Source organism: Labrus bergylta, chromosome 18 (genome assembly GCF_963930695.1).
Source record: "Labrus bergylta chromosome 18, fLabBer1.1, whole genome shotgun sequence".
NCBI lineage: Eukaryota > Metazoa > Chordata > Actinopteri > Labriformes > Labridae > Labrus > Labrus bergylta.
The window spans coordinates 9,229,486-9,240,974 of NC_089212.1; the positions used below are offsets into that span (position 1 = coordinate 9,229,486).

The 11,489-nt window shown below is 43.3% G+C and overlaps 2 protein-coding genes across 3 annotated transcripts in view; one reads left to right on the forward strand and one right to left on the reverse strand.

The window, feature by feature from the left end:
* Positions 1 to 218: 218 nt before the first annotated feature.
* On the reverse strand, positions 219 to 10,256 carry srp54 (signal recognition particle 54). 2 transcript variants are annotated; one of them, XM_020660258.3, is made up of 17 exons: positions 10,135 to 10,256; positions 9,249 to 9,365; positions 8,999 to 9,096; positions 8,818 to 8,909; positions 7,990 to 8,074; positions 6,354 to 6,458; positions 6,157 to 6,223; positions 5,993 to 6,050; positions 5,763 to 5,913; positions 5,303 to 5,451; positions 5,098 to 5,198; positions 4,854 to 4,940; positions 2,763 to 2,836; positions 2,083 to 2,191; positions 1,789 to 1,959; positions 973 to 1,068; positions 219 to 875 (listed from the first exon to the last, which is right to left on the reverse strand). In XM_020660258.3, exons 3-17 carry the CDS (start codon positions 9,074 to 9,076, stop codon positions 784 to 786), a joined length of 1,515 nt encoding a protein of 504 aa, XP_020515914.1. In that variant the 5' UTR covers positions 9,077 to 9,096; positions 9,249 to 9,365; positions 10,135 to 10,256; the 3' UTR covers positions 219 to 783. The 2 variants fall into 2 exon arrangements, with proteins under 2 accessions (XP_020515914.1, XP_065822156.1); XM_065966084.1 differs by lacking the exon at positions 10,135 to 10,256 and adding an exon at positions 9,461 to 9,485.
* A 1,026-nt stretch (positions 10,257 to 11,282) lies between these two features.
* Positions 11,283 to 11,489, forward strand: part of zgc:109986 (uncharacterized protein LOC553566 homolog) — a 4,327-nt gene continuing 4,120 nt past the window's right edge. Inside the window, exon 1 of the mRNA XM_020660259.3 lies at positions 11,283 to 11,489. Coding sequence (XP_020515915.2) covers positions 11,393 to 11,489 — 97 coding nt within the window. The 5' untranslated portion in view covers positions 11,283 to 11,392.

The window sequence follows — 11,489 nt, forward strand, 5'->3', positions numbered from 1 at the left end:
GAAACTTTCAAACTGCTGAAATATTTCAAATAAAGAAACTTAAACAATCCTGGAGTTTAAAATGAAAACACAGGAAGTCAAAGGCGTAAATTTGAGTCTGAAGTTATTAAATAAAGTTCCTTCTTATTTTGTTTTTGAAGTTTTTCTTTTTAAGTTCAGCTGAGCTTCACTCGAACATCTGTTTGAATAGAGGATCTGTGTAATAAAAACACATCAGGTTTAAAATGGTGCAATACAAATGTTTATTATATGACAAAAATACTGTCACTAACTAATGTTATCTTCATCACCATCATCATCATCATCGTCGTGGCATCTCCTTGTCCAATAGGGACAGACTCTCTGCTCTGTTTACATCTTATACACAAACATCTTTTACAGAATAAAGTTAACGAGGCCCCAAATAAAACAACCAGCTCCTCCTCCTCCTCCTCATTTAAAGGAGCAGTCCGGTATTCTTTTACCAGAAGAAGAAGCAGCAGCCTAAAATGTCATCCTGCTCCTTTAAATCATCGTTTCTCTGTTTCTGGTGTTTTTCAAAATCTTTATTTTCCTGTGAGAAGCAGCAGAAGACGACAACAACAAAAAGAATCAAACATCCCGCTTTTATTTCACCTCTCTACACTTCCTGTCCTCTCTTTCTCTCTCTCTCTCTCTCTCTCTCTCTCTCTCTCTCTCTCTCTCTCTCTCTCTCTCAGGCCCGCCCACCTCCACCTGGAGCTGTCAGGAGGCGGGGCTTTAATTTGTAGTTTTTACGTGTTAAGGCAGCTGGTTGGTCGGGGGTCACATGTTGTTGAATCCCATCATGCCTTTCATGTTTCCGGCGGCTCCCTGCTGGAACTGACGCATCATCGACTGAAGTCCCGCCATCCCGCCTTAAAGTGACCACACAGAGAAATGTATTCAGACAAACTCAGGGAGAACATCTCACCTGAACACAAACAGGTGTGCTGACAGGCTACCAGGGCTCACCCATGTGGTGCAGGACTCGAGGGTCCATCATCTTGGCCATCTGCTGGTTCAGTTTGGCCATCTGAGATGGGTTCACGTTCTTCGACATGTCACCTCCTGGAACACAAAACACACAAGAATTACACACACACACACGTTACATCGCCAGTTTCTGATTTTGCCTCGTTCTCTGTTTGTTTGTTCAACATGTGTAACCATGGCGACTGAACCAGTGTGTATTTAGTCGGAGGTGAAAAATGGCGTTCTGATATTTCTCCTTCTGCAGAAGTTTGAACACAATAAATGTTGTAAATGGTTGAAATACGATGATACCCAGCGGACCAATCACAGACGGCGGTCTTTCATTGGTCCGCTGGGTAGCATCATAGCGTCTTTTAATGTGAAGTAACATTTTTGAGGAGGTGCACGACAAGCGTACGTAGGTAGGCTCCTGGTGTCCCTGCAGTCAGCACACTACAAACTTAAGAGCTGAACCAGAAACAAAGACATCTTTGAAAGTGACTTACAACCTAACACAGGACAAGAAGCCAATCAGCGATGGCGGGATGGTGAAGGAGCGGGGAGAGGCGTGTTCGAGACATTACTCAGGGACTATAAGAGTCAGAGTAGTTTCATTCAGCTGGTTCGTTAGTTTAGATCCGTAATGTGACTAAAGTAAGAGAGGACATGAAGCAAGCCTTCAGAAGAGAAAAGGTTGGAGACCCGTCTTTTAAGACTTCTGTAGTCCTCTACGGTCCAGATCTCAGTCCCTCAGTCCCTCAGTCCCTCAGTCCCTCAGTCCCTCAGCCCTCAGCCCCCCCCCCCCCCCGTGTCTACCTTTAAAGAGTCCCTTGATGCCGCCCATCTTCTTCACCATCTGGGCGAACTTGGTGTACTGTGTGAGCAGCTCCTGGACGTCTCTGGTGGCGACCCCTGACCCCCGGGCGACCCTCTGGATCCTGTTGGGCTGCTTACTGAACAGTTTGGCTCCGTCTTTACTGTCGAGCTCTGAGAGGACGACACACACCATGAGGCGGGAAACACACGAACAGAGGCAGAGACCTTATATAGACCTGAACATGTCTGACAGCCAATGAAATGCTGCGGGACAATCATGGGTGTGTGTGTTACCCTGGTCGTTCATGCTGTCCATGATGGTCATCAGTTTCTTCAGTCTGGCCATCGACTCCTGTTCATTTCCTTTACTCATGAAGTCTGTGCCGAAGCCTGGAATCATCCCCTGAATGCACCACGAAGAGAGAGAGAGAGAGAGAGAGAGAGAGAGAGAGAGAGAGAGAGAGAGAGAGAGAGAGAGACAGAGAGAGAGAGAGACAGAGAGGGGGGGGAGAGAGAGGTACAGAGAGAGACAGAGGGGGGGGGAGAGAGAGGTACAGAGAGAGGGGGGAGAGAGAGGTACAGAGAGAGACAGAGAGAGAGTCAGAAGTTAAAATAGAATCTTCCACCAGACTTTGAGTTTTGACTTGTGACTCGTCTGCTGACGTTTTTTGAAACAGTCTTTGAAAAATGTGTCAGAGCCTCAAGTTGCAAAGATCTTTGTATAGTCACCATCTTTGTAAGGTTGACATGATACCAGAGTTTAAACTCTAGTATGATTCAAGTAAAAATCAGTCAGTCAATATATTTTTGACCATTCAACAAATAAAAGTCCTACTCACCTGATACCGGGTCATTTATTGTTTTTAACAAACATTCATTGCATGCAAATCTGCACACGTTCTAAACTGCTCAACCCCACCAACATATAGCATGTAGCACACATCCTGTCAGATGACTCAGTCAGGTGATCTTACCATGATCTGTCCGAAGGGTCCCATCTTCATGATGTTCTGAAACTGTTCGTACATGTCTCTGAGGGTGAACTGACCTGCAGGTCAAAGGTCACAGGACACATGTAGATATTAGTGCTGTAAATATGTTCACTGTGTAACATCATGACATCATAATGCTGCAGGTGAGTGAATGTATGACATAATGAACTGTGTCACATGCTACAGGTGAGTGAATGTATGACATAATAAACTGTGTCACATGCTACAGGTGTGTGAATGTATGACATAATGAACTGTGTCACATGCTACAGGTGAGTGAATGTATGACATAATGAACTGTGTCACATGCTACAGGTGTGTGAATGTATGACATAATGAACTGTGTCACATGCTACAGGTGAGTGAATGTATGACATCATGATGAACTGTGTCACATGCTACAGGTGAGTGAATGTATGACATCATGATAAACTGTGTCACATGCTACAGGTGTGTGAATGTATGACATAATGAACTGTGTCACATGCTACAGGTGAGTGAATGTATGACATAATGAACTGTGTCACATGCTACAGGTGAGTGAATGTATGACATCATGATAAACTGTGTCACATGCTACAGGTGTGTGAATGTATGACATCATGATAAACTGTGTCACATGCTACAGGTGTGTGAATGTATGACATAATGAACTGTGTCACATGCTACAGGTGAGTGAATGTATGACATAATGAACTGTGTCACATGCTACAGGTGAGTGAATGTATGACATCATGATAAACTGTGTCACATGCTACAGGTGAGTGAATGTATGACATCATGATGAACTGTGTCACATGCTACAGGTGTGTGAATGTATGACATAATGAACTGTGTCACATGCTACAGGTGAGTGAATGTATGACATAATGAACTGTGTCACATGCTACAGGTGAGTGAATGTATGACATCATGATAAACTGTGTCACATGCTACAGGTGTGTGAATGTATGACATCATGATGAACTGTGTCACATGCTACAGGTGTGTGAATGTATGACATCATGAACTGTGTCACATGCTACAGGTGTGTGAATGTATGACATCATGAACTGTGTCACATGCTACAGGTGTGTGAATGTATGACATCATGATGAACTGTGTCACATGCTACAGGTGTGTGAATGTATGACATCATCATGAACTGTGTCACATGCTACAGGTGAGTGAATGTATGACATCATCATGAACTGTGTCACATGCTACAGGTGTGTGAATGTATGACATCATGATGAACTGTGTCACATGCTACAGGTGAGTGAATGTATGACATCATCATGAACTGTGTCACATGCTACAGGTGAGTGAATGTATGACATCATCATGAACTGTGTCACATGCTACAGGTGAGTGAATGTATGGCATCATCATGAACTGTGTCACATGCTACAGGTGTGTGAATGTATGACAATGAACTGTGTCACATGCTACAGGTGAGTGAATGTATGACATAATGAACTGTGTCACATGCTACAGGTGTGTGAATGTATGACATAATGAACTGTGTCACATGCTACAGGTGTGTGAATGTATGACATAATGAACTGTGTCACATGCTACAGGTGAGTGAATGTATGACATCATGATAAACTGTGTCACATGCTACAGGTGTGTGAATGTATGACATCATGATGAACTGTGTCACATGCTACAGGTGTGTGAATGTATGACATCATGATGAACTGTGTCACATGCTACAGGTGTGTGAATGTATGACATCATGATGAACTGTGTCACATGCTACAGGTGAGTGAATGTATGACATAATGAACTGTGTCACATGCTACAGGTGTGTGAATGTATGACATCATGATGAACTGTGTCACATGCTACAGGTGAGTGAATGTATGACATCATCATGAACTGTGTCACATGCTACAGGTGAGTGAATGTATGGCATCATCATGAACTGTGTCACATGCTACAGGTGAGTGAATGTATGACATCATGAACTGTGTTACATACTGCAGATGAGTGAATGTATGACATCATCATGAACTGTGTCACATGCTACAGGTGAGTGAATGTATGACATCATGAACTGTGTTACATACTGCAGATGATGTCACTGACCGTGTTTCAGTTTGTCGATCAGCTCCTCGTTGTCATCCAGTTTGAGCTCGTTCACTCTGTCGATCAAACCCTCGATGTCTCCCATCCCTGAGAGGAAGGGGAGGAGTTTACATTTCCATGACAACAGGAGATACGACATAGTGCTGTAGCTTTGATATCTCTGAATAGGAGGCTGCATAAACAACACGGTCTGATCTCTCTACTTGTCGTCTGACTCAGCTGACTGAAGAGCGCGTCGGTTTACCGAGAAGTTTGCTGATGAACGGCTGCGTCTTAAACGGCTCAAAGTCATCGATGTGTTCTCCTGTTCCGATGAAGATGATCGGACTCCTGGTGGCCGCCACACTGAATACCGCAGAAGAAGAAACAAGTCAACACAACACTTACAGAGGTCACTGTGACATCACACAGTAATGACATCATGAGGAAGCAGAGGAAGACTGTCTTACGCGCTCAGAGCTCCGCCTCCTTTGGCGTGTCCATCCAGCTTGGTGACGATCACAGACGCTACATCCACTTTGTCTTTGAAGGCTTTCGCCTGAGACTCACAGGCCTGACCGATCGACGCGTCCATCACGTACACTATATTGTCTGGTTGCTATGGTAACACAGGTAAAGGAGAGCACATGGAGGAGCTGAAAAACACTGACACAGTAACAGGTAACTGAATGCACCTGCAGCAGGTACAGAACGCAGGCATGCAGAGGTGCGTTCAAGGACTCACAAAAGAACAATTTACAGACAACAAAACCAGAAAATGGTGTATTCAAGTACTGAGTTGAGTTCAGGTTCTGATGGTGTGTTCAGGTACTGATGTTGCGTTCTTGCACCGATGGTGCGTTCAGGTTCTGATGGTTTTTATTGTGTCTGTGGTATGCTCAAGTACTGGTGGTGCATTCAGGTACTCACCACAGCGTTGGACACTTGCAGCATCTCCTCAAACAGCGAGTCTTCCTGTTTGTGTCGTCCACTCGTGTCCACAATGATGATCTCAAAGTTCTCAGCTTTAAACTTCTCCACGCCCTCTGCAGCGATCACCACAGGGTCCATCTCTGTGTAACTGAACACAGAACACAGATGTGACAAACAGGTAAACGGGAAGCAAAGGTCCACCTGTCCCCCCCTGAGGAGTTACTCACCTGCCGTAGAAAGGGATTCTGGCTTTGGTGGCGTTCTGTTTCAGCTGGTCAAAGGCACCTGAAACGAAATGAAAGGAGTTGAAAGGAGTAGCATGTCGTCTCAGGTGGATAAAGGATGTTAAGTATTCTCTCAGGTGAGTTAAAGCAGCTGATTGGTCGTTTACCTGCTCTGAAGGTGTCGGCACAGATCAGGCAGGTCTTCCAGCCTTTCCTTTGGTAATAATAGGCCAGCTGCACGAAACACACAGACAGTGAGACAGCAGACAGACAGCAGGGGGCGCTACAGTGCAACAAATTTAAATACACAGTTGTGGTTTATCAACAGAGGGGGAGGGGCTTTGTCTCAGGTGTGTGATGTCACCTTGGAGCAGGTGGTGGTTTTCCCGCTGCCCTGCAGACCAACAAACATGATGACATTGTTTTTTCCTTTGGTGGGGGTCCAGGCCTTCACACCGGGGTCTACCAACTGAAACACACACACAGAACACGAATATAAAGAAAACAACATGTTTTGTCTTTTTAACAGATTTAATCATTACTTGTTAAGAAATAGTTTAAGTCAGGGATGTCAGACATATGGCCCGCGGGCCGTATCCGGGCCGACAGCAGGTTTCATCTGGCCCACGAGACGTTTTGGGAAGAAGGAGGAAATGTATTGAAAAATATTTTGAGATTTTTTTTATACGTGTTTTCCCTGAATTGCATTAAAATCTATAATGAGCAATGTAAAGGTTGATATCATGATACGAATATTAATTAGAGGGGGGACTTTGAACTATCTTCTCAGCAGGGAGTAATCATAAAAAAGACGAGTGGCCAAGCGCACGAGCTGCTCCTGCATTACGCTGGTAATACATCACATCAGAAAACAGGCTGAATACCTGAGAGAGGTGACACAGAATGCAATTTCAAGAGAGATCGAAGGAGCGATATTTCTTTAGTTTTATTTGCCCACAAGTTGCCAGAATTTTATCAAAGTTACGGGACTTAACCGCTGCACTACGCACGCATCATGACGGTCTTCAGTTCTGTCCACACTTATTACTAGTTTCTTCTGTCTTGACTGATGTAAAACAAAAGTTTTACTAATGATAACAAAGCTTCCTATGGAGTGAGCCACAAAGAGCAGCTTGTGCAAATAAAAAACAATCATCTCCGCCATGCGTAATGGCCCAGACCGTCTCCTCACAGCCAGACTAAGTGTAGGTTGTAGACACCGGCGTTGAGCCTGATGCATCTCCCGACTTATTTTACCTCTGGTTATTGTAAAAACAGTACATTAAAATGAATAAGAACTGATTTTAATTACAGATGGTTCATTTTTAGGTCACCCAGAGGTGAACGTGTTGTGTAGATCACCTAAACGTTTCAGCGTGACATCACTTCTAAATGCAGTAGCCTGCTGTTGCGCCTTTATCACCAGCTGTCATCAGACTGTGAAAATATAACTATTACTGAACATTTCATTCTAATCCAAAAACAATATCACGCACAGGCTGCCCGATCATATAGATGTCCGCTGGTTTAACCGTGGAGCAGCGCTAAAATGCTTCCTCGAATTGCGCACGGCGATGGCGCAGATTCATGGTGCATAAAAAGTCAGTGACAGAGTTAGATTACGATAGTGCGGACACGGAGAAGAACGGACTGCCAGAGTCATATCAAAAGTCGTTTAACTGAGTTTACTTAGTTGAAAAACGTGCACTCCACACGGAGCTGATCAGACTGCAGTGCGCAACGCTGAAGGATCAATTCAAGTCTGTTGGTTTGGAAACATGTTATCATTTTATAATGCCTAATACTAAAATACTCTCTCTCTCTCTCTCTCTAGTAATGCACTGATCCCAGGGCAGGTAGAATAACCTGTGTCAAAGTTTCTATAACCTTGAACAGCAATATTAAAACATAATATAATAATCTCAAACAAAACATAATTATAATTATTATCATTCATATATATGTATAATATACATAATTTCCAGGTCTGGTGAACTGACCTTGACGAGCTCCTTGAAGACGGCGTGCTGGATCATCCTCCTCTTGTTCAGACCTGAAGCCATCTCCTCCAGATCTATGGCAGACCTGCAGGGACAAAAGTCACAGAGAGCACACAGCTCACTTAGAGCTGGACCTGGTTCAGACCCTGGTTCAGGATCAGACTCTGAGTGCCCTGGTCTTAACAGAGAACCAGCGATCACACTGATTCAGTATTGACATTATCTGCCTCTAGCTCTGAAAAAAAGACCTGTGGCGATACAGACGGCGGTTAAAGATACCAATCATGAGATATCTCGATATGCAGACGATGTGATGTTCTACAAGGACCAGATACAAACTACACATCCTGACAAATTCATCTCCAGCATAAGGTGATGGCATTCCTCATGTGAAGAAGGTGTTTTAATATATGGAGCCCCATGTTTTACAATCAGGAGGGTTCTGTGACGACTTATGGACCAGACTTTAGGGGACCTTTGATAGAATGTTATCAAAGACCCCTTAAATCAAAAACACTGAAAGGATAAACTAGAGGGGATGTTCCAATGTCGAGGTTAAAATATTCCTCTCTCTCTGTTTTCTCTTTCTGTCTTTCCCTTTAATTCAGTCTTTTTCAAGGTTCCAGGTAAGTGCAGATGTGTTCCAGAGTCAAACTGGAAGCTAAACCAGTTCAGCCCTCAATCATTCCACTTTGCTTCCTGTTCTACATACGGCGTATACGTCGTTGTGTTAACGTCTGTATACATTCAACGTCAACACTCGTCCTTATTTGTGTTTATGAAACATCTGTCTCTAAAAGAGGTCCACGACACGGTGTTTGTACTCACTTGACGTTCTCTCTCAGCTGTTTGACCAGTTTGATGTTTACATCGGCCTCCAGCAGAGCAGCACACACCTCCTTCAACATGGCATTCAACACCTGAGAGACAGACAGACAGACAGTTATTCGGTCATGAGCGATGACTTGAGAAGTGGTTGTTTTGGTCACATGACCTCAGTGGGTGTTACCTCTTCATTGATGATGGTGGCGTTGCTGAGTGACCTCAGCGCCGAGGTGATCTTCCTGCCCAGGTCAGCTAAAACCATGATGGCGGTCTGAGCGGATCCTGAAACAGAACCAGAGCAGTCCTCAGAACCTGTTCATCAGTGTTCTATTATCAATCAATGATAAACTGTAGGAGGGTGATCAGTCACATAAATGTCTGTGATCATCAGGTGTGTCTGTGTGCACAGCTCATGTGATGGTGGAGGATGTTACCGTGTGTTTGTGAACTGGGATCTGTGTGTGTGCGTGGAGGGGAACCCCCCTACTGAGCGCGCTCAGTGACTCAGGTCAGCTGACAGGTGATGGTCTCAGCAAGCAGCAGCACACTTCCTGTACAGAGGAGAGAGAGAGAGAGACTGGTCTCATATCTGGTAAATCGAGGGGCGTCCCAAACGGCCGTGTGGAGGTGCCTTAAAACCTCCTACCTTCTCTGGTCCAAACAAATCCAGATCATTCAGGAGCAGAATCTAAAGTTAGAAGGAGGACATACTGACTGCTGCATTGTTGTCAGAGAAGCCAGCACTTCAACATATCATGTTTCCTTAATGTCTGATCATATAGTAAGGTCACTTTATCATTTCACTCACTACACATCTCACTGACCTTTAATGTGTGTGTGTTTCAGATTATCTGCTCAGCTGATCTTCTGTCTGAACAACAGAGACGCTTGGATTACATTAAAACTGATGATTAGTCGATTAATGGTTCGAGGATCAGACTGAAACTCTTTACACATTTAAAAAAAAAAACAGAATAGTTAAACTTCATTAGCATATGATTCTAACTACAGCTTCTGATTACAGCGGAGGATCGACTATTAAACGGATCGGTCGTCTTTTAATTGTTTATCTTCCTGCTGGTGTACAGTTTTAAACACAACAACATGTCAGCTGTTTACAACATGCTAACGTTAGCTTAGCACTAACACCGTCCGCAGAGAGTGGATGTTAGCCGTTAGCTCCGTAGCTCGGTGTTAGCTGAGTGTTGGCTGCAGAGAGAGTTCACACGGACAGAAACACACAGAATAAGGTCTATGACGTCAGCAGGGACACAAACAAGTGAAGTTACAGGTGAACAGAGAGTAACGGCTCGTTCTTACCGACTGTCGGTGAGTTTGATCAAACGGGAGCTGGAAAACACCGAAACTCTCCCAAAGGAACGTCATCTAATCCACACCGACCCGGAAACTGTCACAGCTACATTCTTCTTCTACGGTCCGGCCAACGGCAGCTGGACTACGCGGTGCAACAAAACACCGGCCCCTGTTGGTCGGTAACAACATCTACATATAAAATATAAATATGATGTAAATACAATCTTTTCTCTCGTCTGTTCATTTAAAGTAACTTTGTAACTTTTATGTCTTTATTCTGCATAAACAGAATATTATTGTCATGTTTTGTAAGAAGAGTTTATTCTTATTTTTCAGTCAGTCTTTCAGTCTCTGCACAGACAATTATTACAGGTGAGGGGACACCTGTCCACCTCCACCTTTATAGTGAGCGCCTGATCAAAGCGACATCATCAGAAACATTACATTCATAAAGTTTGATTCAAATATTCTTTCAGACAAACATGCCGTCTCGTCTTTGTGTCTGTTTGATTAATGTCACAGGAGCTGAAAACAAACCGGAAGCTGTTCTGAATGAAGCTGAAAACATAAAAGATCATTTCAACAATTCAACTGTTTTATAAAGTTTGTATCCAATTACGTGAAACTGTAAACAGAACATCGTTATTATTATTATTATTACTATTATTATTATTAATAATAATAATAATAAGAAGAAGAAGAAGAAGAAGAAGAAGAAAGCTCAGTTTAAATATCATACACCCATATATTTATAAAACGTTTATTTTTTAAACTTGATATAAAATCAAATACTCTGTTTTCAAACTAAAATACATATTTATGTCTTTTCCCACATTTCTTTGTTTGTATATTATTCAGTTATAATATATTCATTAAAATATCAGAATACCATCTTTAAGGTTTTTATATAATTACTGTCATGCCAACTCCAAACACAATAAAGTTTTATCCAAAAGAATAAAGTTGTTTTCTTCCGGGGTCAGACGTTTCTCTTCTTAAGGTGGTCTGAACGATCGACGCAGAAAAGTGTTGTTTTTAATCGTTAGCGTCCTTTAAGAGTCACACCTGTGCCTACGTCAGAGTGCGTCACCACCTGAGCAGGTAGACAGATGATTACATCACATATTAACAGAGGTTGATAAACGTGATGACGTGACTCTGCAGGCTCCACCTTAAACGGCAGACACGTTTCTGAGCTGCGGAGCGGAGCAGCCTCTGAACACAACACGCTGTTTGAACCTGAGTGAGTGTTTCACGCGTGAGGATGGATTTTAATGAAGCGAGGGCTGAACTGAAGCAGCTGCTGAGCAGAACGGAGCCCACACACTTACAAAGACTGATCACCTGGATCCGGAACTCAG